The sequence below is a fragment of the Megalobrama amblycephala genome, linkage group LG15 (assembly GCF_018812025.1).
Source record: "Megalobrama amblycephala isolate DHTTF-2021 linkage group LG15, ASM1881202v1, whole genome shotgun sequence".
In the NCBI taxonomy this organism is placed as follows: domain Eukaryota; kingdom Metazoa; phylum Chordata; class Actinopteri; order Cypriniformes; family Xenocyprididae; genus Megalobrama; species Megalobrama amblycephala.
Genome location: NC_063058.1, coordinates 35,215,125 through 35,242,204, shown reverse-complemented (window position 1 = coordinate 35,242,204; position 27,080 = coordinate 35,215,125). Strand labels below are relative to the sequence as shown.

Here is a 27,080-nt window from a genome sequence, read left to right as displayed (position 1 = left end):
GTTCAGATTTCTCAGTCTTGTGTGGGTTTGTGTGTCATTTAATGCTCTGGTCAGATGGAGTTGTTCAGAACTGGACTCTGTTTTCACAGACACTGATCCATATTTCATATTGATATCAATATCAGCATCAGTGAATGTCAGTGTTCAGACTGCAGCGTTTGAGTCTCAGCAGCAGATGTCAGTGTTTCTCTTTAACCAGTTTCATTACGTCATTATACAAATAAATGTGAATTGAATTAAAGTCCGTTTGGAAAGTTTTTTGGCTTTTAGGCGCACATAAACTTTTAGTAAGGATTCTATGCAGAGTTTTATAAATGAGACCCCTGTTCATTACAGTAAGACTTGCAGTAAACGCAGACATTTGGAAGAGGCTCAGAGTGGATGCAAAAATAATCAGATCTCTTGCAGATTTTTGTGTTTATTCATGTGCAACAAATTCTGATCTGTGTCAGATATGAGTTAAACAGATTTTTTTTTTTTTTTTTTTTTGTGCCAGTACAATACAATAGAACAATGTCAGCATCATCAGCATAAGCACACTTGACATCAAAATGACATCTGATGAAATATATTAAACATATAAAATATTGATTTGCTGCCCTATGCTTGCCCAGGACAAGTGTAACTCTGGCTTTAGGCGTTTGACTGATAATTGCATGAATCAGTGCATCAAGGTCATGAAGATGTGGTCTATGTACTGTTCGACACCCAAACAGGTAGAAGCATCTGTCCATGACATTCCTGTGTTTCTCGGCTGGTCAGATCATACCTGGGTAAGGATATACTGTACATGGAAATACAGACTTTTACTATTCAATGCCCTCATGTGGAAATATTTCAAAAACACTGTAAACTTAACAATCACATTGAAATGCATACCCCATAATAACCGCATCCATTTCATATATTGGATTATTCACGCTCTCAACTACCTGAGAGAGTCTCAAGTGCTCCTGCATCCTTATAGATAACATGACAATGATCCATGTTAACATTTCTTGATGGCTTACTTTCTTCATCCGTCTGTGAAATTTTTTTTTTTTTCACATGAAATGTCCCAAAACACTTAAAATGTCAGTCTTTTCTGTAGTACGCCACGTGTTTAGGCGTCTCTCGCGCACTGTCGCGCTCTCTGGCGGTGTGCGCTTCGCTTTTGTGCAGTTCGGCGCCTCGTAGTTCGGAAGAAACTGAAAGTAAAACAGACAGGCGGAGTCGGATCAAACTGCGGACATGCGCGTGCACGCGCCAGATTCGTCACAGGGAATTTTTCAAGCAGCAGATTTAAAGACTTTCCACATTATTTGTGAATGTTTGTATCATTATTGGACTTTGTTGTTCCCCTGTCGGTTTTCTAATGGATCAGACGCCGTTTACGTTTTAATGCGTTTTCATGTCACGCCCAGATTATTTTGTTTACATTCGTTTGTTTCTGATGACAATTTTTAAGTGCATAATTTAAAATGAGTGACAAAGTGTTCTCAGACTCAGATTCACAACAATTAAATTAAAGCACCTAACTGAACATAATGTACAATACAGACACACTATTACTATAAGCATTAAAATTCAGTTAATGTAACTGATTAATTGCAGTATTATACAGAATTGTTCAAAACAGCTGCTATTTGAATTGTTTAGAACAGAGTAATGTGTTTTTATAATTCATAAGCCTATGCAAAATGTTGATTTCAGATCAGTCATAAATCCAGAATGAAATATAGTTGCTTTATGTCCAGGGAAGAGGATGTAGCCTATCAAATCTGGTTTCAGCTGAGTAAAATCATTTCTGAAGCCAAAGTATTAAACAAGTTGTTTTATATATGTAAACACTCAGAAAATAAATAATTTGATTATCAACAATAGTTAACTACAGATCAATTAACAAGACTTGTTAATAAAAAACATAACTGATGAAACATACGTTTTTAAGACTATCTGTGGAATATCGCATATGACGAATCAGTCGCTGTCGAACATCTGCCGGAAATCCATACTTGCGTGCACGCGCATCCCCAGTTAACATGATCCCAAGTTGATCCATACAGCGGGACAGAAAACCCACGGAAACAGATGCATTTTCACTCTAGAATCAACTGAATGCTGTAAGACCCAAGCGTTAGATGTGGCTTTGGTTTATATTCTGATTTCAGTGATGTCATTTTCCTAACGAATCATAGTATCTTTCAAAAAAAAAAAAAAAAAAAAAAAAAAAAAAAAAAGCACGTCAAACTTTTCCCTCTCGGTTATCTAATGCGGAAGCGCTGAGGAGCACTACATGTAAGTGAACAAACATTAATATTAAATATTTCACTTTGATATAATGGCGGACACTGCTGGATTCAGTGATTAAACAATTCAATGTCAACTTTGAATATGTTCAATGATAATATCTGACTGTGTTAATGTTGTGTGATATTCAAACAATTATGAAAAAATACCACTATGTTTGAAGGATAAAACTTGAAGAAAAGGGTAAGATTTGCAAGTTTACATTTGTCAGTGACGCACAGAGACACAATTGTATTTACACTATAGTAAATAATAAGGCCGAACTCTTTCCACTAAAAACATCCTAAAAGATGTTCACCTTATCAAAGCTGCATTTGATTTGCTTAAAACAATTAGAATACTATTTGGCCAGTGAAAGTGAATCAACTCTATTCTAAAAACTATCTGAGAAGTATTTTGATATATTTATTTTAAAACATAAAGATATTGGATGATTTTATCAATGTAATGTGTATGGCACAAATGGCATTTATAGTCCATATCTAATGTTTCCCAACCCTTTGACGGTGTTAATGGTATCACATGGATAGGAATATGCATAGAAATGATATGCAGATGAGGTTATGGATAGTAAATCTAGGCGTTGTAAGCTCCAAGGAGATGAGCACACAATCTTCCTCTGTCTGGGATTTATAAAGGGGTTTTTACACAGGTTATGGCATATGGTTTTATAAATCTGAAAACTTTTGTGCATACGTACACTTTAAGGATGAAATCTACAGAACGTTTCTGAATGAGGATCCAGAACTGTAGATTTGGCTTCCACTTGTGATTGTGAATTTTAATCGCAATGGCCACACCACAGGTGAACTCTGGAATTACAGAAATTGTAATTTATTGATTTGACAGAATAATAGGTAATGCATCTTGGTTTATAAAATGTTTTCTATCCGTCTATACATTTATCAAATAAATAGAAACAGACTTTATATAAACTTAGTCACAGAGTTCTGCCTGCAAGGCCTATGAAACCTTCAAACTTTAAGATTTACTTTGATGGATCCGAAATGGTTAATATTCATATTCATGCATTTATATTAATATTTATGTTATTCGTTTTATGGCTTATGATTTATCAGTTTCACTTTTGATGTCATATATTTATGTACACATACTTCATATATTGATTCTTATCATATTTTCAAGTATTTACTTGACATTGTATCCTTATGGTTATTCTTATTTTATATTTAAGAGTATGTTATGTTCAGTTGTTCTTCAAGAGTTCCAGTGTGACAGGTCACGCTGACACGTTTGTGGTTAGATACTGGACGCCTGCCAAGTACTGCAGAAGTGATGTTTTTCAGAATTAATCATTTGAATTTGAATCTGATCAAAATATGTCTTTTATTATTCCTGCTTACATTTAAAAGGCTAAAATTGGCAAAATTCCCAAAGGGGGTCAAAACAACTCTTATATCTATTTTCGGCATCTGACCAGTCTATGACTAATAGGTAAAACCATTTAACCTTTTCTTTTAGAACAAAAACATCAATTTGAGTGGGATGTAAATTTCCCTATATGCTCAGGGTATAAAGCTGACCGAGTCATTGATAATTTAGCTTTTTCCCTCCTTGCTCTCTTTGGCTTCTGCTTCTTCTCTCTTAATGTTATCTGCAAATGTCTTAATGTTTTAATTCTTTTTGGATCTTCATCTATTAGATACAATACTCTGGATTTTACAATACTCTAAACTTTATTACTAACTATTGACTGCTTCTTTATGGTTGTTATGTTACCTTTTGGTTTTTATTAATATTTTCATTATCGATTAAAGTTTGCGTGTGAGGCTAAATTTAATTGTAATGAATAAATAATTTTTCATCAATGTTATCATTAGCCTGGATCTCATTTTCACAAGTTTCTGCATCAACTTTAACTGCTGTTTACTTTTAGACAAGCCTTTATCATTCCTTTGTTCAAAGTTGGTCTTGACATATTTCTATTTTTTGTTTTTACACATTTAAGTATTTATGAATTGTTTTTAATTTTAGTTAACTGTGATTCTGCATCCTTAAATTCAAACTTGAAAACTGAGGACATCTTTATAATCCAGGTACAATTTTTGCACATTTTTTTCTTAAGTGTGTTTGCCACCTCAAGTCATTTGGAAAATAGTAATCGTTTTAATTTCTATTCTTTAAGTTGTTCAAGCCTGGATTAAAATAAGTATTTACTATTTAGAATCAGTAACTGGTGTATTTTTGTGTGTTTAGTATGGATACAGTGGGAGTGAATGTGATTGAAACAGCGGCTCTAGGGAGACCCTTCCAGCTGGGGATGCTGTATGACTGCAGGAAAGATGCTCTAATACCAGGTACACAAACACAAACAACTTACTGTATCCAACCTATGGTGCACCACAATAAATGATCATTTCATGGAGCATATATTTATGGCTTATTTAAATGGCAGCGGTGAATAAATGCATAATTTACAGTAGGGATGCACGATTAATTGCATGCGATTGTCACATGCATTTTGTCAATAAAGCCAGTTCCCTGATTACCGCTAAATCGCCATCACCTGCTTTCAAATGGAGCGGCATTTAATAGACAGAACCGTAGATCACTGACAAGCCACGCAATATCGCGTTCATATCGCAGATGAATCGCCTTCGATAATGAACGCAATATTGTGTGGCTTGTCAGTGATCTACGGCTCTGTCTATTAAATGCCGCTCCATTTGAAAGCAGGTGATGGCGATTTAGCGGTAATCAAGGAACCGGCTTTACTGACAAAATGCGCGTGACAATCGCATGCGATTAATCGTGCAGCCCTAATTTACAGTAATAAACAAAATGAATGATTATCAATTAATCAAACTTAGTCAGAATGCTGACAATTCCCAGTAGTGTTTTCTGCACATCATTTATTTCCTTGAGCTACAGTAAGTAGTGCCCCTTACAGAGAAGTTTGACAGAGTGGAAACTACAGCCTGGGGTTTGCATTCGGGGGTGAAGCTTACAATATCACATTCTTCCACTCGGACTAGCCTTGCCACCCTGCACATACACAAAATGCATGGATGCAGCTCTGGCTCTGTTGCAACTTTTGAATTACATAGACAACTGGCTGATTTTGGCCCAGTCTCAAGAGCTTATGAGTCAACATCAAATGTCATCCTCGCTCACCTTTTATCTCTGGGGTTGAGACTCAATGCCACGAAAAGCGTTCTCTCTCCTGCCCAGAGGACATCGTATTTAGGGCTGGTATGGGACTTGGTCACCATGTGGGCACAGCTTTCCCCCGCACATGTCGAGCCCATCTTAAACACATTGAGCGATATTAGGCTAGGTCAGGAAATTACATTCCATTTCTCTCAAAGAGTTCTAGGTCTTATGACAGTGGTGTCCACGGTGATACCTTTGGGCCTTCCACACATGAGACAGGGGATTTCATCCAAGGGCCAATCCCCAGAGGCTAACCAGGATAAGGGCACAATCAAAGTGTTTCATGCTTTTTCTAAAATCCATGGTTATGGTAAGGGTAAGGCACTACGGGCTTCGTAATTTTTCTATGTAGCTCAGATCCTAGTTCTTCACCTTGGGTCCTACTCTAGGCATGTCTTGTCATCGCAAGATGCTAACGACAGACGGTTCCCGCTTGGGCTGGGATGCGGTCGTAGTTGGTCATCCAGTCCAAGGGATCTGGAGAGGTCATCATCTCAATTGCCGCATCAGTTGCCTCAAATCGATGGCTGTATTTCTGACCCTGAAGCACTTCCTCCAACAGTTAAGGGGCTACCATTGTTCTGCTCTGCTTCCCGAAGTCCTGGCCAAGGTTCATCAACAAGAGTCTTGCCTCTTATTGTTGGTGCCTTTATAGCAGACCAGAATTTGTGACTTTCTGTCACAGGCACAGGGGACAATATTTCATCCCCGGCCCGAGCCTTTGTCGTACAGACTATTCCGAGTACTAGGGCCCTCTCCACAAGAAGGATCTATGCCCTTCAATGGGTTGTCTTTAAATGGTGGTGTATTGCATGACGTGCAGATGCATTCACTGCCAGATTGTTTCAGTGCTGAAGTTTCTGCAGGAAAAATGATTAGCATGCTCTGAGGGTATTTGTGATTGATGGGCTTCAGTCGAGAAGCACCCTCTGATTGCCCGCCTCATCTGTGGAGCGAGACAGCTGAGGTTTTCCATTAGAGAAAATATCCCTTTGTGGGACTTGGCCATAGTCCTTGAGGGGCTAGTTAAGACCCCTTTTTGAACCACTAGAGCCAGTCCCTGACAAGCTTCTGACTCTAAAGATGGTTTTTCTTGGCCATTACTTTGCGAAAGAGAATTGAGGATTTGCAGGCTCTGTCAATTCGGCATCCTGCTTGGACTCCGCCCCTAGACTGGTCAAAGCTATTTTGCACTCTCACACTGAGTATCTTCCTAATTTTCAACCATTCAGTCATTCTCAAAGTCTTCTGTCCTCTGCTGTTCACTACATTAGAGCAGGGGAAAATTCATTTACTGTGTCCAGTTAGTGCTCCTGAGATTTACGCCCACCTCACAAGCCAGTGGCGTAAGACACAGCAACTTTTCATTTGCTATGGGGGCCGTAAACCGGGGATGGCCTCCACCAAGCAAATGATGTCACTCTGGGTGAGGGATGCTATTGCTTTAGCCTATGAGCACTTGCTGCATCTCATTTTCGCTTTTTCAGGGAACAGGGTTACAGTCAAGGGACGTGAGATGATTTCAGTTTTTATCACTCCATAAATCAAAAATAATGTCAACAGACTGAAAAAAAAAATATTTTCACCATATTTTTATGAATAAAATGTTATATAAATCAGTGTGAATTATATATGAGCAAACACCTCAGTAAATACACTTCAGAATATAGATAGGAATAAAACTGTAAAGTTTGTTGTGTTTCCCTATTGCAGGAATCACACTGTGGTATCCAGAGAAGATACGTCAGGATATGCGAGTCCATCCCAAAATTAACACAGATTTCAAAGTCACAGCTTCAGACTCCATTCAGGACAAATCATCCTTACTGAAGACTGACGGCTCTCTGAAACTGAGTGTTTTAGGTGGACTCGTCAGTGTCAGTGGAGCAGCCAAATATCTGGAGGACACCAAGAAGTCTTTCAGACAGCAGAGACTGACCCTACATTATCATTCAACTAGCAGGTTTGAAGAACTGACCATGAATCACGTGGTACCTGAAAATATAGTTCATCGTGAGGTGTTTGATAATGACACAGCAACACACGTGGTGACAGCAGTGCTGTATGGAGCAGACGCCTGCTTTGTGTTTGATAGAGAGGTTTCATCGGATGAGAAAATAAACACAGTAGAAGGAGAAGCAAAAGTGGCCCTTGAGAAGCTCAAAGGCATTTCAGTAGATGCAAACATCAATCTGAAGATGAACGACGCTCAGAAGAATGCAGTCCAAAAATTCACATGCAAGTTTTATGGCGACTTCCAGCTACCTTCTAACCCGACTTCTTTTGAAGATGCGCTGAAGATTTTTACTGATCTTCCAAAACTGCTGGGAGAAAAGAAAGAGCTGGCGGTTCCTCTGAGAGTTTGGCTTTATCCTCTGGACAAACTTCACTCAGGAGCTTCAAAACTTCAGAAGGACATCAGCATGGATCTTATTGTGGCGATTGAATCAGTGATTGAGTGTTTAAATACAACTGAGATGAAATGCAGTGACCTTCTGAATGATTTGCCTGCCTTGACTTTTACTGCATTTCATGATAAAATACTGCAAATGAAGCAAAACTGCTACATGTACAAACTGAGACTTGTGGAGAAACTCGGCTCTCTGCTGCCAAACATCCGTGGAGACGTGAAGAAGGAAACTGATCTGAATGATCTTCTACAAGAACACGATGAATCTCCATTCAGAGGACGAGATCTTGCACAATGGCTGAAAGAGAGAGAAATAGAGTCTGTGATCATTAAATCAGTCCTCAGACAGCTGAAGGATGCTGGTGCACAGGTAGAAGACAACATAGATCTGGTCTTGATGGATCTGGAGGTTGGGAATCTGGTCTGTTACACGTTCACATCGTTGAACTGGACAGATGTTCTGCTTCTTCAACAAAATGCCTATCTGAATCCTTTAACAAAAGGAAAAAATGAGAACAGCCTTGATTCAGAGCAGAAGTCTTGGCTCACTCCTGAGATCCAAAAGAACACGAGGAACAACTTGAAGACATTTAAGAACTTGATTGATTCAAAAGACCGTAAACCAGCCAAGTTCATTGTGTCCTCAAAGGAAATGAAGAATAATCCAGGTTCCTGCATTCTGCTGTATGAAAGTGAATGTGATGAAGCTGTTTGCTTTATTCCTCCATCCAAACCAACCTGTCCAATCACTGAAGAGGTCAAAGATAATAGTGTGGTTCTGAAGGTTCCTCCATCATGTTCTTCTACAGTGGAGCTCAGATTACTGTATAAACGGAAGCAGGACACAGTCTGGAGATCTAAACCTGTGATGAAGGATGAAAACACAGTTACTCTGACTGATCTGAGAGAAGAATCTAAATATGAGATCAAATGTGCAGTGCTGGGGAAACTCAACTACACTGTATACAGTGACGTCACAGAAGTTGTCACAGAGGTATGATGATCTTTTATCAGCTGAAGAAAAAATACAAAGCTTTGTAAGAACGAGTAATCGGGAACTTCTTATCTTGATTGTTAATTATCTTCAAATGTTTCCTTTAGGGAAAGGACAGTTTGATTATTGGTGAGTCATATTTTTTCCTGTCCATCTTTTTTTTTCTCTCTTTTTTTTAAACACTTTGTTGAATTGTGATGTCCTGTGAATAACAACAACAGTTGTATTTCTTTGTCTTGCAGGAGAGGGTCACTCAATCCCTTTTACTACCTCTGAGGGTTGTTGGTCTCCAGGATCTCATTCATCTTTTCAGTGTATGTGCCTCTTTTTCATAAAAATATCATTTTGTGGGCAGGAGCCATTCTAGGTGAAACTTATGTTACAGACATAATTCTAGTGGGTTAGTTTACTTCTACTTTGGTAGATTGCATTAAATTAGTTGATAGATTGGATATCACTTTACAAAGACTAGGTCTATGTTGACACATGGCCTATGATGTTTAAGTCTCACATTATGCCACAAATGCTGTCAGTAGAGTTTAAAGAGAAGATTCACCCCAAAATTATAATTTTGTCGTCATTTACTCTCTCATGCCAAACCTTTATCCTCACCTTATCTGTTCCATGCTGATCCAGTCTTTTATCCAGACTCTTGTAGCACAGAAGTGACTTCTAATTCAGTGTTGAGTGTTTTATGTTCCCTAGTCTCTAGGACAAAAGTTCTAAATAAAGACTAGATAATGTTACTGATGTAAACATAAATGAAAAGCATGGCTGTACTCTTTGTGTCTTTGTAGTATCAGAGATGTTCAAACTGAGACTGAAGGAGGAATTCCAGTATCTGAATGAAGAAAAATCACCTGGACGAAGACAACTACTGAACGATGTCTTCATTGAGCGGCACATCGCAGAGGAACCAGATTCTCACCTCAGTAATAATATAGAAATTAAAAGCAATAGCATCTTCGAAAGACAGAATATCAGGACTGTTTTGATGAAGGGGGAAGCTGGCATTGGAAAAACTGTGACTGTGCAGAAGATCATCCTGGACTGGGCTGAAGACAAATCAAACCATGACATCAAATACATATTTTCAATACCTTTTCAGAAGTTGAACATGATCAGAGAGACGGTGAAGGAGTGTAGCTTCATGGAGCTTCTGCAGCAATGCTTTGAAAATGCTGAAAATCTGAAACCTGACTCTGACAGGATCATGTTGATCTTTGATGGACTTAATGAGTTAAAAGTTCCTCTAGATTTCCAAACCACAAAGAAGATTATAGATCTAAACAAACCAGCCTCAGTCACTGATCTACTAATAAACCTCATTAAGGGAAATCTGCTTCCAAACGCTCAGATCTGGATCACCAGCAGACCAGCAGCAGCCAATCAGATTCCTGCTGAATATATTGATCGGGTGACAGAGATCCAGGGCTTTAATGATGAACAGAAGGAGGAATATTTCAGAAAGAACATCAGTGACCTGAATATGGCCAATAAAGTCATCAGTCACATCAGGACCTCAACACGCATCAACAGCATGTGTTATTTACCTGATTACTGCAGAATCATCGCAGCGATTCCAGAGGAAATGATCAGTACATGTGGTGCAGATTTCCCCATGACTCTCACTCAGATGTACAGCAGACTCCTGTTAGCCCAGACTGAATCAATTCCAGAGAGAAAAGGGATCATCATAGCACTGGGGAAAATAGCATTTCATCTGTTGGTAAATGGCAACTCTCTCTTCTGTGCTGAACCTTATGGACTCAGTGCTGAACATGTTAAAGCAAGCTCATCAATCATAAAAGTGTTTGATGAAAAAAGAAAGTCCTTCTGTTTCATGAATCACAGAACACAGGAGTTTCTGGCAGCTTTGTATTTGACTGATGTCATTAATGGAGGAGATACAGTCCATCTCTCCAGTCTAAATCTTGATTTTGGAGTACAGAGCTTCACGGACTACGATTCACTCCAGAAAGTGATGAACATCGCTCTACAAAAACAGATGGATCTCTTCTTCTGTTTCTTACTGGGTTTGACCCTGGAGTCCAGTCAGAGAGCTTTAAAAGCCCTCCTGACACAGAGAAGCAGCAGCTCTTCATCCAGTCAAGATATAATTCAACACATCAAAACCATGATCATGAAGTTCTCTCCAGAAAATGCAGTTGAAATCAGTCTCCTGTTTGATTGTTTGAAAGAGCTGGATGACCGTTCTGTAATCCAGCAAACACAGCTGAAATCTGGACTCAGACTCTCTCCTGCTCAGTTTTCAGCTCTGATGATTGTGCTTCTGAACTCAGAAGAGAAACTGGATGAGAATAAATCTCATCAATCGGAAGAACCGAAGCTTCAGCCAGTGGTCAAAACATCTGGAGGACATGAGTGAGTAAATATAAATGAGCTGTGTAATGCGTAAAAATAATAACTTTCCTTTTTACTGACTAAATGTTAAAAAATCATTGATTGTGTACTGTAGCCCAGCAGTAACACTTATAATTCAGTGTTTAAACATTGCTCTTATTTGGTTCTATCGGACATGTAAAGCCTGTCAGTTTGTATTTAACACAATGGACAGTATAAGCAGTGGTGGAAATGACCGATATCCAAGGGGGGAACCCAGGTGTTGATTTACTGTTTTTTGTTCACAAATATATTCCTAAATATATATATCTTTTAGTGTATGAAAGTACACTTTAAAGTATACTCTGTCACGATTATTTAATTCTATTTTTTGATTAAGGGTACGTTAACACGATAACAATGTACAAAAATGTTTTTTTTCTTTTGTACAGATGACAACGTTATCAAAACTATCCCAGTTCACGGATCCGCGACTTACTTAGACTTTTCTGTCAGTATAAAGGCAGGAGCACACCATGCCGACGGTCAGCCGTCGGGCAGTTTTTGTTCGTCGGCTGACTAAGTTTTCTCAGTGTGTCAGCTAAAGTTGGTCTTTGTCGGCTTTCGACATTTGGAATCGGAGTCGGAGCTTGTCGGTCCGTCTGGCCATCTGATCATTCTGATTGGCTGTTCAGCTACTGCCACCTGCTGCTTCGGAAAGGCATTTCATCTTATGCAGGCGCAGAACGGACGTGCTACTTGGCGTCGGCTGTCAGTTTGGTGTGTCAGGCCAACTTTGGACACAGATGCTGCCGACATGAGCCAACCCCACAGTCTGCTTTTGTCGCCACTAGTTTGTCTGTGTCGGCTTGGTGTGTTCCTGCCTTAAGTCAAGTATACTTAAGTGCAGCTTTAAGTATATTTAAAATTAGCATGTTTAGTAGTATGTTTGAAAGAAAACCTGAATCATTTGGTATCCAATCAGATTTTCAGCCAAAAAGTCAGCACATAGTAATTGAGCTGGTGTAGCTTTTGTCCGTCGAAGATTCTGTGAGGATGTGTTGATAGAGACAATAGAAAAGCATTGGTTGCATGTATTCCGATTATTCACAAAATGCCGGAATACATGCTACCATCCCACGGAACGCCACCCCTCATCAAAATTCACACCCTGGACTCACCAACCCCCTCCCCACCCCCTTATTTCTAGCCCTGTATAAGTTTAGAGATACCTATTTGGGGGTGGGGGAATGCATTTTTGTTAATACTTACGTTGTAAATGTAGGATATATCAGTGTGGAATTGGTGTCAAATCTGAGTTCTTGTTAACAAGTAAATGTTCTTTTATACTTTTCTAGACATTTGCATTTAATGTGTTTTCCTCTTGTTGCATCAGTGGCAGTGGTTGCGCTGATCTGAGTTCAGCTCTAAGATCAAACCCGGCTCATCTGAGAGAGCTGGAACTGAGTAAGAATGAAATTACAGATTCAGGAGTGAAGCAGCTCTCAGATCTACTGAAAGATCCTCAGTGTAAACTGGAGAAACTGGGGTGAGTGGTATTGTTTTTTGGTCATGAATTTTTCACAAAGATTACTTGTGTTGTTTAGTTTTTGCCGTTTCAAACAACAAAAGAGTAAAGAGTGGTAGGACAGTGGTTGTGAGTGAGAGTCACTAAGCTTGCCATGGTATACAGTAATACAAGTTATACTTGGTAAAAGGGATTATACTAGTATGAATTTATATTCTGGTTTAAAAGGGCAAACGGGAAACTCAACACTAAAGGGTGAGTAATCTTTAATATTATGTGCAAGTAAGAGCTTCCTGTATAATTTACAGCATTAGCAGAAATATTTCTTAAGGATAAATAAATCTGTAATCATAATTGAATGAATTTAAAGAGTGAGACACGGTTTGTTCAGTAAACCACTGTTTAAAAAAAAAAAGAAAAGAAATGCTTAGCTCACCCTGCTGTACCGAACCCGTACCGAAACATTCAACGTGTTCCTGGGTCAACATTTTTGTTGATCCTGGAACAACATTCAAATCAACCAATCAGATTTGAGGGTCAAGTTTACAGATTATGTCAAGTTTAAGCTTAAAATCATGAATTGGTGCTTCTACATCAGTGTTATTCATCTATCATTTCCCTCTGATTTTTGGGATAACTTATGGGTAAGGTTAGGTTTAGAGGTAGGAATAGGGTTAAGACTAAATTTTCGGACTGGAATGTTGTTCCAGGATCAACAAAATATGTTGACCCAGGAACGCATCTAACTCAGCAATATCAGGACGTGCAAACATGACTTCAAAACCGAGGTACATACCGAATAAAAACATTGCTGGAAATAAAAGCAGTTGAAAGTGAGAGCACATTCCTTTATAGGCTGAGTATATTAGGAATTTGTTTGCATTTTATCTTGTTTAATTCCACTGGAATGGATAGCACTGGTGTCAAAAGTATTCACATTCAATACTCAAGTAGAAGTATAGATACTAGGGTTTAAAAATACTTCTGTAGAAGTTGAAGTATCAACTCAAGCTTTTTACTCAAGTAAAAGTGTAAAAGTACTGGTTTCAAAACTACTTAAAGTATAAAAGTAAAAGTAATGTAAGGAAAAAAAATGCCATTAAGGACAAAAGCTTAGGCCGCGCCACAGGGGTCTATTGTGCAATCCACCTCCTCAAAATGTCATCAGTAACCTTTATTGGAATGTAAATGTACATCCAAACTTAACTGCAGGAATCTGTGAGGGCAGCGGACAAGAAAAATGCGGGTAGTTTTGGTGTACCCAGGGCAGGCTTAGTAACAATCAGGGCTTGACATTAACACCCGCCAAATGCGGGTAGTTTTCAGCTGTTTCAGTTCACATCGCACCAAAAAACGCCAACAAACTCGTCTGTTGGATAGGTGTGATAACCCTGTTGGCGTTGGTTGGAGTCTGTTTTTACCAGACTGAACATGTTTAATCGGCGTTTGTTTGGTCGGCTGAGCATCCAATAAACGGCAACAAACTCTCGGTGCGTTCCAAACGGGATATATAGCCCTCCGAAGGGCACTTCGGAGTGAAAACAATCATGGCCGCCATATTGAAGGGTCGTTCCAAACCAAAGTGTTCAAAACTGGCCACATTAAAGGGCCCTTCGGAATGAAGGATTTCGAAGGGTACAACTGATGGACACTTCGGGCCCCCATGATCCTTTGCACAGGGAAGTTGTTTGTCATCACAGAATGGGTACAGGAGGTATTTTTCTATACGAGTTAGATTTAGTACATTATTATGGTCAAAACGACACTGTACTTCAACAAAAATACTTTACAGCTGAGCTCCCTTTATCAGTCCATTCAAATGTTTCAAATACATACACAATATACATTATGGTGCGATAAACCAAAAATAAATAAATATATAAACTAACGTTAAACAAAGGGCGCAGCTTGCGCAATCTATCCTCCTTTACTGTCTGGTTAAGATGACGCAGAAGTGCGTTTTTAAAAAAGGAGTATTTTTGACCCCTACACCCTTCATCCCTTCGAAGCTCTCCCTCCGGAGGGTAAACCCTTTGAAGGGATTAGGGCATAGGGATGAGCCCTTCCGAATGGAACGCAGAGCCTCACGTAATCTGACCTGGCCACGAACCGTTGCCATGACGATGAGGCAAGTCCCCGGCAAAGACAGCTGTTTGATCGCGCCCGCGCCTCACGCACACACAACAAAGCACTGGAAACGTGACATCGCAGCTTGTTCATTATAAAAAATAAAATACAGTTAAAAAAACAAACAAAAAAAAACATATAAAAGGTACAATAGTCCGTAGTGCAATCCGTGCCATTCAGCAAGAGCACTGCTCCACTTCACCGAAAGAGAGAGGTATAACACCATGAGAGCAACGCAGGTTTACCTTCAGTTTCGTTTTAAATTAATTCGTTTTGGCTCGTTTAGCTACATGGTTGTATAGGACTATGGGTCACATAAATAAAAAGGGTCGCGCTAAAAAAAAAAAAAACGAACGTCTCTCTACCGAACTACCTAGCTTAATTTGCAGAGGACGAAGAGAAAGCACCCGTTTGATAGCCTAAATGAGCCAGTAGTGGAGAAATAATAACTTTTAAGAAATAATCTTTTTTGAGTAACGACCCCCAACACTGTCCTCCTTGCTGGAGTGTGACGTGATTTGTGACATGTCCAGCTGCGATGGATCGCGTACAAACCAATAGGATGTCAGAATGGTATGTTTACTTCTCATCCAACCGCAATCAAATTCACTCTATCCGGATGGCGCGATTTATCTGGATATTGTTTTTTTTTTCTCAAGCCGGAATGAAAACAAGCCGAAATGAAATATGAGTAACGAGGCTATTTTTAAAATGTAAGGAGTAGAAAGTACAGATAATTGCGTGAAAATGTAAGGAGTAGAAGTAAAAAGTCGTCTGAAAAATAATTACTCCAGTAAAGTATAGATACCCGAAATTTCTACTTAAGTAAGGTAACGAAGTATTTGTACTTCGTTACTTGACACCTCTGATGGATAGCAAGCTGCTAAAAACTCATCCGAGAATGTCCTAGCGAGAACACTGCTGCTGTCAATAATCACTGGCCATTACACACACAAAGTAATAAACCGAAAAAGTTTGAGTGTAGATAGTTTCGTTTTTTATGATGTGAAATCTGCATATATACATTTACAGTCAACACACCTTACCATTCAAATCAGAAAATTCAGAAAATATATGTTTAAAAAAAGAGAAAAAAGTTGCTTCTGTCCACCAATGTAGCATTTACTAATCAAAAATGCAAATAATAGCAGTAACAATAAATTATTACTACTGTTTGTAATAGCTGTTTTAGTTAATTGTCTTTATAATTCATACGTCTGAAACTGAGTATTTCATATTTGGTAAACTTATGTCTCTTAAATACCTTTCAACAATTGTATTCAATAATTACCTGGTTCTCATTGTATTCTCACTTTACCATATGTTTATTTCTCACACTCACAGGTTGAGATCTTGTCAAATCAGTGACAGAGGTTATGCTGTTCTAAGTTCAGCTCTGAGATCAAACCCGTCTCATCTGAGAGAGCTGGACCTGAGTGAGAATGACATTACAGAATCAGGAGTGATGCAGCTTTCAGATCTACTGGAACATCCTCAGTGTAAACTGGAGAAACTGAGGTGAGTTATCTTGTACATATTTGTTGATGCAAAATAACACAATCTATCATTGTTCATTGTATTTTTAGGGGTTCAAGCATGAAACACTGAAATCCTTTTGTAATTTTTACGATTTTTATTAGGGGCCAAGCACCAAAGGTTTGTAGGTACTTATTGTATTCTTTGGCATTCTTATTATTATTCTTGTAGTAAGGTTAGTAGCAACGGGAAGGAGGCAGAGGAAACTGACAAACATTTAAAAAAATTTAATAATCATGAAATAAACAAACAACAAAACGAAAGTAAATGGCGGCAGTCCTTCACAGTCATCTCTCCCCCTTTTATGCTTCCGGAGAGATATGAGACCGGTGCAACACTCAGCTGGCGCTCATTATCAGTCGCATCATTCCCTCATGGCTTCCGTTTCTTCTGCTTCTGCTCTGGAAGTCTATGGCAGCCTATAGAATCTCTTGCAGCAAAGTTATGAAATTTGGCACACATATAGTTACTCAGTGTGTTAATAAATGCTTTATTAATATGTATTCCTTCTGTAATTCATGATTAATTCAAGTAGTCATAAAACATTTGCATGTTTACAGCTGTATTTCAGAGGTGGAATCTCTGTTTGTAGGATCACGTGCGTCTCGTGTTTCTGTCTAACCTCTTGTATAGAGACTCGAGAGCGTCTGATTTGACAGTCATTAAACTAAATCATTAAACTGTGAGGAATGAGGAAGATCCGTTTAGATCCACTCTGATGGACATCAACAAAAACAACAACAAAAAAACTCCCTAAGACTTCCTAGCTCTTCCATCCAGATAGCAAAATTCTCTGTTTTTACTCATGAATAATTAATCATACATGTTTCAGCAGGAAACACGCGGCACCTGGAGGATTCACACACGTTCATCTTGGGTTTCTGCTAATAAAAGTGCAGCCCATCCAAGTTACTGATGCTTTTATAGGGTCGTTACAGCCTCGATTAGCTCTTGGTTTATGTGCCGTCCAACAACTGACCAACAGTTACCAATACAGATCTCTCTCACGCAAAAAAAAAAAAAAAGCAATATTCGAGCTTTTATGACCTTTATGTGTGCTTTAAGAGCTGCATTAATATTCATCTAAGTGTCTTTTTTTGTGTTCAACACATTTTGATCCACATGATGTCAGAGGTCTTTTTTATCTGAACTCCTCCTTTAATGATCCGATTTCTTTGTTTTTGGATCAGATCTGCAGCACTGATGCTTTCTGACTTCACTGGGACCGAAGTACTGTGTTTACTCATCTAATGGATACCCAGCAGTCATATTCTCTGCGGTTATTGTGCTTTTATCTTTAGCTGGTGTACTTCAGTCCCTGTCAGTAATGCAGCGACGCAAGAAGCAATGCAAACTTATTCACTTCCAAATCAGGCAGCTTATGATCAATGTGGCGAATTTGTGTGATCAAGTTCACAACCTTGAATGAATCTGAGGTGAAATCCCTGAGGGGAACAAATTCCTCTTGCTAATGCCCAATTGCACAATCCTAGATGTGTATTTTTCCTACCGAAATCGCCTTTTTTAATTAGCTCCTGAGCAACGAGATCAAATCAGCATGCAGCGGAAACAGCCAAGCAGGTAGACTGAAGCTACTTTTAAGGCACCCTGTTTGAGAGTTGCCATTTGAGTGCATAGGAATCAGATCAGCTGATAGCTGAGCTTGACTACGAGTCCTACCTGAACTAACGTTGAATACTTGATACACTTTTGTTAACTCAGCCAGTTTAGTCACAATTAAAGCATCCCAGTTGCATTTGAAAGCTAAATAAAATATCATGAATATGTAAACAATATCATTCATGCAGTAAATGTAGAAAAATCGTCAGATTTTTTTAAAAGGTACAGACTTCACTACCTGCACCTCTCTGCGATTGGCTGCCACCCGGTGGTTTTCGGTTTGCAGTTAAAAACAAAGCCAAGTCAGACAGAGAGGAATCAATAATAAACAAAAGTGTTTTTTTTTAAATCTTTGTTTGTCTTTTTTAACAGCTGTTTATGATTTTACTGCTGATTAGATTAAAGGGGTTATGAACTGCGTTGGTTTATTGTTTTATAATGTTTCCTGGGGTGCACTTATAATATTAGTATGCTTTTTACATCCAAAATTGTCATAATTCATGAATAAAAGGCATTTTTCCTACCCTGATTTTATCTTCTAATTTGAGCGCTCTGTTTTAAGGGGCGTGTCTCTGTGAGACTTCAGTGTAAACGCCCACTGCTGTGATTGGCTGACATCTTTGCATATGAAATAGCCAAGTATTACTCTCTCTTTTAACTCGTTTTTACTATTACAGCTCTAAGGTTAAATAATCGTGAAAAGTGCTGCATTACATTTAGATCTATGTCATTATATTGAGATCGTGGCATGAAAGGTTGCAGTGATGAACACTGCAGTCGATCACAGACATGTTGTTGAGCTCATGAAAGCAGTGATCTCGTCATTGCAACTCAATTTCTGCACACTAACAAATGCTTTCATCATAACTAACAGTGCAAACGCGATATAACTAAAAGATTTGTTGAATAAAATGGGAGTTTTGCGCGTCAGTCACTGATAAACTCGCGCTGTTTGATTGACAGCTTCAGCTCGCGCTGCTCCAATGATTACAAAGGAGGCTTTCTTTGAGCTTTCATTATATAATTTAATCACTGTTAAATAACTGATTATTTTCATCCTACTAAGTGAAACAACTCAAGTTGACGTTTAGTCACTGGTTTGATTTACACACACACACAAGCAAAGATCACCTGACTGTACATGAATCATTAATATCAGATCAGGCATTAGAATTAACACAGTTACTCACATGTTGTTGCGTTACTGTCGAGTCCAGGCACTGCACAATATTTTGTAATCCTTAACGGCATGTTTATTGCTTGGTAGCTCGATCTGGTTTAGCACCACATAGGCCTATGTTACTATTGCATGTCATGTGTGAATCAGTGGGCGGGGCTAAACAGGCAGTGATGAAGTAGGCGTTGATCTTCTTCTGCAGAGGCGGTGCTTGCTGCCCTTTGACGTCATTGATCCCCATTTTGTAAATCCTGTCGTTTTCTGGGTCTGGTGTCAATTAAAGCTTTTATTGGACTAACAAGGAAGTTTTCAGTTCTAAAACTTACAGGATATTCTTATAGTATGATGACCTCTTATATGTCAAAAGCTCAAGGAAAATTTAATTTCTCATGTCATGACCCCTTTAAATAGAGTAGAAACAGATAAGCAGTTCATTGATCTTTCCACACAAGCACTTCTTAAACACCTCACTGTACATGTTTCTTTTATTTTTGTTTTGAATAAATTCTTTAAGAATGTAAATGAAACATTTTATTTGCTTTATTTTTTATTTAATTTAAATTTTAGTGAAAATTTAAAAACATTAATTCATAGCACCACTTAGTGTCCAAACAGCACTAATACCAATGTTACCAATTTGAATGCAGATACTATATTGGTATGTAAATTATGATATCTTAGCAGTCTAGCACACACACTTTGCTCTCTTAGTGAGTTTGTCATTGTCCTATCACTTTATTCATTGAAAACAGGTTGAGATCTTGTCATATCAGTGACAGAGGGATTGTTGTTCTGAGTTCAGCTCTGAGATCAAACCCGTCTCATCTGAGAGAGCTGGACCTGAGTGGGAATCACATTAAACAATTAGGAATGAAGATGCTTTCAGATTTACTGGCAGATCCTCAGTTTGAACTGCAGAAATTGGGGTGAGTGTCACTGGCTTTATTTTATATATTTGTTTGAACTAAGACCAAGTGAAGCCTGTTTGTTATGCTCAACAAGTAGGTTGATTTTTTTTTTTAAGTTTTTATTTTGTTAGGCACATGGACATATACAAAAAAACACATTTTTTTCCCCCTTTCTTCACTCTCACAGGTTGAGTTCTTGTTATATCAGTGACAGCGATTGTGCTGATCTGAGTTCAGCTCTGAGATCAAACCCGTCTCATCTGAGAGAGCTGGACCTGAGTGGGAATTCCTTTGAATATTCAGGAATGAGGGAGCTTTCAGTTTTACTGAAACAACTACCGAAACTACAGAAACTGGAGTGAGTTGAGGAATTAAGACCCTGTCTTGTCTAGATGGAATAAACTTTTTTTTTTCTCTTCTTGACTTATTTAGAGCAGGGGTTGGCAACCTGTGGCACACATGCTAACATCAGCAAATGGAGGGTTAATCACTGGCATATGAGTAATGGGATACTGTATTAATTTAGATCTACATTTAGAGTTAATCTTTTCTTATAGACAAAGCCTTTTTAATAACTTAACTATAAATACTATTAAAGTGTGTGAATTAACCTGTTAGTCAGCAGAAGCAAGCAGTTCTAAGAGTGTTTCCCAGTCCTGGTCCTGGAGTTTCCTCAGCACAGTTGTCTCCCAAATCAAACACACCTGATCAACTCATTATTAAAGACTCAAAGGCTTCAGATGGGTGTTTTAGATAAGAGAGGCATAGAAAATGTGCACTGTTGGGGCTCCAGGACCAGGATTGGGAAACACTGTGACAAATAATTTGCACGACCGCTGCACATCATGAGCTGCTGAAAGTGTAACACAGATCAAGGTTGCGGAGCTGTACTGAAAGTGTGAATCTCTGTGTGATTAAGTGAATGAGAGTTTGATTTGCTGTAGCTTTAAAATTACTGATATCAGTGTTGGAGATTTTTAACCAGGTATACAGAGTCCTTCACATTCCATATTACAACAATAATGCATATTGCGAGGTTCAGTTGGGTCATAGTGGAAATCTGTTTTTAAAATAAACTTTTAAAATAACTTTAAACATTTCATAAAAATTGCTTCAGAAATAATGGTCTTATTACTTATCAAATAAGCAAGTTTGTGATTGCTATTTTTTTCTGGGATAACATGGATCATCAGGATTCATCTGTGCAATTAGTTGATTTTTCTATTAAACTTGAACCTTAAAAAATCAACAAAATATGTTTAATGATGAATCTGATAAACAGTCTGTTTCAGGTGAACTTAAACCAAATGCCTTATTCTTCTTATTGTCAATTAGAGCCCAAAAATACTTGACTCTTGATTCTCACAGGACATTAACACATGCTTCTCTTCATAAACACAGGTTGAGATCTTGTTATATCAGTAAGAGTGATTGTGCTGTTCTGAGTTCAGTTCTGAGATCAAACCTGTCTCTGAGAGAGCTGGACCTGAGTGAGAATTACTTTGGAGATTCAGGAATGAAGCAGCTTTCAGATCTACTGAAACATCCTCAGTGTAAACTGGAGAAACTGAGGTAAGTGTCAATGACTTTATTTCATATATTTGTATTAGTAAAGACTGAAAGTACTGTAATATACAGAGTTCTGTCATGGAACTCTACTGGGCAGGCTAATAGGTCCTTTAACTCAACCTGCTTATAATCACATCATTATCTATAGGACACAGATGATTGGTTCCTGCTGTATTAGTAGCCAATGAGCTTGCATGCTCAATCTTTAAATACATGAGTTAGCATTTGCTTAGCAGTGCAGCGTGCTTCAGAAATCCTCCTCCTTCCCCAGCTCCACCTCTATAGGTCTGCATCAGGTAATTTGTGTATGCTATATTGTGCAGCAGCAGCATGTCTTACTTGCTCACAGCAGCATGTTGTGTATGTATTGGCAGTAGCAAATCCCGTACTTGCTCTGCAGCACCAGCAGCAATAATCAACAGTAGCAGCAGCGTAGCAGATCTATTCCGCCAAGACCAAACACATCTACATTGTCATACCCATTACCATACCAAACACTACGAGAGTTGTCATGACAGAACTTTAGTTATAGTAGTTTTTTCTATTCTTTTCAAGACATCAATATTTAATGTGTTTTCTACATACTCACAGATTGAGATCTTGCTGTATCTGTGACAGTTGTGCTGATCTGAGTTCAGCTCTGATATCAAACCTGTCTCATCTAAGAGAGCTGGACCTAAGTGAGAATTACTTTGGAGATTCAGGAGTGAAGCAGCTTTCAGCTCTACTGAAAGATCCTCAGTGTAAACTGGAGAAACTGGGGTGAGTGTGACTGGTTTATTTCATTTATTTGTTTTAGCAAAGACTGAAAGTACTATAATTTAGTTACAATAGTTTTTTATTATACTTTTATAGACATTATCAGTGTTGAGGAAAGTTATATTTATAAGTAATGCATTACAATATTGCATCACTTCTTTAAAAAGTAACTAATTGCATTACTTAGTTACTTTTTATGGAAAGTAATGCATTATATTACTTCTGCGTTACGTTTTGCATAACAAAACACAAAAAAAGGCACAGGTCAATTCAGATAGCTACATACTAAGAACAGTTGAAAATGGGGGTAATTTAAGAAAAACAGTAAATGATTAAATAACTAATGGTTCCAAAGTAATACAATTTAGATGGAAATACGTTAAGAAACAAAATGACATTGATCCACTGAACAAAAGATTGCCTTATAAACAGTCTGTTTAAAGACACTTAAATGCCACTTCAGAAGTGCGTAGGTGCCACCTTTGCAAATGGTTAGTAAAATTAGTAATCTTTTACTATATAAAATTTTAAAAATTAAAATAAAATTTCACCTTAGTAAAATTTCAAGTCTTGTCAAGTCTTAATGGGTTTTGTAAGCTTTGTACCTTGGTAAGAAGAAACATAGTTCCTAAATTGTATGATTGTAAAGAAATGTTTTTGGGGAATATCAAACTGCTCTACAATCTCTGCAAAGGACATTGTTATTTCCTTTATAAAAATCATCATTTTTTGCAGCCCTTTGTCATACCATAGCTTACATCCTGAGTCTGATCTAACTTTTAAATTGGGGTAAAACATGATGAAGTATTTGTCTGACCTAAATAATTATGCTTGTCGCACCAGACTTTAATTGTATTAATGAGAATAAGATTAAATATTTTTTTACTTTAATATATTTAATTATTGCTGGTTTGTGAAATAGATTGCATTTGAGATTGCATATCATAGTTTTTATTCATTTTGTGGAATACTGACTGTTTTTGTGCAAGTGAGATGAGTAAATGCTCTCATTTAGTCTTGAACTACAATAACCGTCAAGTTCACACACAACGCCTCTGCACTTGCTCTCGATTTCTCTCAACATGGGGACAGGAGAGGTGTCAATCAATAAATGTGAAAACAAAGCATTAAGGCCTGTACACACCGGGATGAATATTACGCGCTCTTATCATCAACATTTCATGTGTTCATACGAGTGAACATGCAAATTCACTCCCTGACAGTATATGGCGCTTGTGCTGAACGGTAGTGCAAATAAACATATTTATGATATTAATAAAATTAAAGAAGATACAAATACAGATATAAAATGGCATATATGGCATATACATGTCATGAGGAGATGGTAGTCAGAAACTGTAGTGCAAATAAGTCACAATGACAGCAGTGCAAGTGAACGGTAGTGCATTTAAACATATTTATGAAACAGACATTCTCAACTATATTTCTTGAATGTAAAAGAAAAAAAACAATAAAAATACAAAAATAAAATGGCATAGAATACACATCTATTGTTGTGACCAAGAATTGGCAGAGCACCCACAGTTTGTAGGGGTCTTCCTCGTTGTCTTTGTATCAATGTGTGCTTGGCAAGACCCTTTTGTTCTTGAGCGCCACCAAATTGTGTTTTACTGTAACTTCAGTTGCTCCAGGCACGTGAACAAAAGCGCCAATCTCATTGATTGGCTAGTTTTTAATGCAGCGAGTCAAACAAAAAAAAAAAAAACTTACTCACATTGGCGCCCTTTGTTTAGTCACGAGGCGTTAAACGTTGGCAATAATCACGCATGATATTCATCCCGGTGTGTACAGGCCTTTATTTGAAAAAGTAACTCAGATATTTTGTTGTAAATTTAAAATAAATGCGTTACTTTACTAGTTCCTTGAAAAAATACTCTGATTACATTACTCAAGTTACTTGTAATCCATTACCCCAACACTGAACATCAATATTTAATGTTTTCTTCACACTCACAGGTTGAGATCTTGTTCTATCTGTGATGGAGGCTGTGCTGTTCTGAGTTCAGCTCTGAGATCAAACCCATCTCATCTGAGAGAGCTGGACCTGAGTAAACATGTCATTACAGATTTAGGAATAAAGCAGCTTTCAGATCTACTAAAACATCCTCAGTGTAAACTAGAGACGCTGAGGTGAGTGTCACTGGCTTTATTTCATATATTTGTTTTAGTAAAGAATGGAAGTACTGTAATCTTTAGTTATAGTAACTTTTTCCTATACTTTTCTAGACATCATATTTAATGTGTTTTCTTCACACTCACAGGTTGAGATCTTGTTATATCAGTAACAGAGGTTGTGCTGATCTGAGTTCAGCTCTGAGATCAAACCCGTCTCACCTGAGAGAGCTGGACCTGAGTGGGAATGTCATTACAGATTTAGGAATAAAGCAGCTTTCAGATCTACTAGAAGATCCTCAGTGTAAACTGGAGAAATTGGGGTACGTTACTAATTTTGGCATTGTATATTGTAAATCCATGCATGTTGACACGCATTCTCCACCAGACAAACTCACAATATCTGTATGTGTGTTAATTTTCTGCTGTTCTGAGATTCTATCCCCTCTGTTACCAGCTTTTTACAGTGTATTTATGAAAAAGTGTAAACTATACATCTTTATGTCTCTGTCATTGTCAGATGATCTGATTCTCACTGTATTCTGACTGAAAGATTTAATCTGTTTCTCAGACACTCACAGGATGAGATCTTGTTGCAACAGTGACAGAGGCTGTGCTGATCTGATGTCACTAGAGATTTAGGAGTGAAGCAGCTTCCAGATCTACTGGAACATCCTCAGTGTAAACTGGAGAAAGTGGAGTGAGTGTCATTATTCTGCTGCTGTGTGATTGTTTTAAGAAACACTCAAGGGATGTCAGGAACAGATTTATTTTTCATTAACAAAAAGTGACAACACCCTGATCTAATTTCTGCAGAAAGAACTTGCTATACATCTCTTGGTCTCCGTGTATGATAATCTAATGCTTGATTTGTGTTTTACATAAAAAAAATGTACCTTTTAAATGTTAGAGATAAATGTTCACAGTATAACAGACACAACATGTAAAATATAAATATAAAACATTTGGGATTTATCTTGCTCATTTTACCAGCAGTGCTATTTTTATTTATCCCACTCATCAGATTAGATGTTTCATGTTTATATCTCTCATCCACAATTCTAAAAACATATACCCAAGAATATGTTAAGACATAACACCAACACTTACTGAAATATCAAAATGATTAATTTCAATACATAAAACTACTGATTTGTACATGTTCTGAAGGAAATGTGAGTAGAGCTCACTCAAGAAAATCTGAGTTTAATTAATTACAATTCAATACAATACAATTACAACTTTTCAGAATATAAATGCTCACATTCACATGCTCACATTCGTATTTACAATATAATCAATATAAGTATAGCACTGTAAAGGTAGCTTTAATTTTGCGCTCTGCTTCAAAAATGTACACAAGTGCTTTTACTTTTGTGATAACTGTTTAGAAATATTATCTCTTACTACACATGCCTGTTCATAATATTAGAAATTCTCACATAATGCATGATGGAGGGACTAACCTTAACTTAATTGCAAGTAAATTTAAAGAGTTTTACTGTGTTTGGTCATTAATTTCAACACAGAAATGTGTTTCTTGTGTCTCACTTTTTCAGCAGCTCAGTTCTGATATTTGTAGTGTCTTTACTTTTAGCCTTAAAAGTAAAATTTACATCCAGGATAAATTTGGTATAATGTATGCTTTTTCATTTTTATCCAAGATGTCATTCTTCTCTTCACTGCATGTGTACTGCTGCAAACTAAATGTACATTGAAACTTGAAAAAGAAATAAAAACCCTAAAATGACCTGCTGTATTAGTGCTTTAGTCTGAGGTTTTTATGACAGGAGAATCATCTGATGACTGTAAACATTTTTGGTTCATCAAAAAAACAGTTGCCCAAACACGCATGACTTTTTTTGTAAACCAAAAAGCCCTTGAACTATGATCATATGATTACTTCTAGATGATGTTTGAACAATTGTATTGTTTGAGTCTCAGCAGCAGATGTCAGTGTTTCTCTTCCAGCTGAAGTCAGATTCATTTTATTTCTGAGACAGAGATGATGAATTACACACTACACCACATATAGCTGAAGATATACAGACACTAGGAATCCATTTACATTTATCAGATGTAAACTCGATTCTGAGCCTGTTTAAACATTTAGGGTGCCCTCACACTAGGCGCTCTTAACCGCGGTTCGTTTAGCCAGCCCTGGCCCGCTTGGAATAGGTGGGCCAGAGCACGGTTTGGTTGGTCTCGAGTGCGGTTCACATGCATTGTGAGCGCTAACCGTGCAAGAGCACGGAACAGCTACTACTTTTGTGTATGCTACTGTTATCATTATGATGGCAAACATCTTTATTACTACTTTGATAGTACACATCAATTCATGTAATTAATTCAAGTGTATTTGGGTTTTTAACAGGTCTCGTTCTAACCTTATTGATAAACAGAAATTGTAGTTTGCGAGTAAAGCTGCAAATTCCTCCATTAACGCCAGCTGCCTTCATAATAATCCTCTGATATGTGCTAATGAAAATCGCTGCACAGCATAAATTATGAAT

At 37.8% G+C, this 27,080-nt stretch overlaps 1 protein-coding gene and 1 long non-coding RNA gene across 6 annotated transcripts; one reads left to right on the top strand and one right to left on the bottom strand.

The window, feature by feature from the left end:
* Positions 1 to 408: 408 nt before the first annotated feature.
* On the bottom strand, positions 409 to 2,039 carry LOC125246928. Its single transcript, XR_007179990.1, has 3 exons — positions 1,922 to 2,039; positions 880 to 1,187; positions 409 to 784 (listed from the first exon to the last, which is right to left on the bottom strand). It is a non-coding gene; the product is annotated as an uncharacterized LOC125246928 (long non-coding RNA).
* On the top strand, positions 2,010 to 26,317 carry LOC125246917 (NACHT, LRR and PYD domains-containing protein 12-like). 5 transcript variants are annotated; one of them, XM_048158047.1, is made up of 16 exons: positions 2,010 to 2,277; positions 4,285 to 4,346; positions 4,507 to 4,607; positions 7,177 to 8,867; positions 8,975 to 8,996; positions 9,110 to 9,181; positions 9,665 to 11,252; positions 12,607 to 12,759; positions 16,210 to 16,383; positions 19,951 to 20,124; positions 20,294 to 20,464; positions 21,508 to 21,678; positions 22,294 to 22,437; positions 24,412 to 24,585; positions 24,717 to 24,890; positions 25,139 to 26,317. In XM_048158047.1, exons 3-16 carry the CDS (start codon positions 4,508 to 4,510, stop codon positions 25,170 to 25,172), a joined length of 4,842 nt encoding a protein of 1,613 aa, XP_048014004.1. In that variant the 5' UTR covers positions 2,010 to 2,277; positions 4,285 to 4,346; position 4,507; the 3' UTR covers positions 25,173 to 26,317. The 5 variants fall into 5 exon arrangements, with proteins under 5 accessions (XP_048014004.1, XP_048014002.1, XP_048014003.1 ...); XM_048158045.1 differs by having other exon boundaries at positions 22,267 to 22,437; XM_048158046.1 differs by lacking the exon at positions 4,285 to 4,346 and having other exon boundaries at positions 22,267 to 22,437.
* Positions 26,318 to 27,080: the final 763 nt, after the last annotated feature.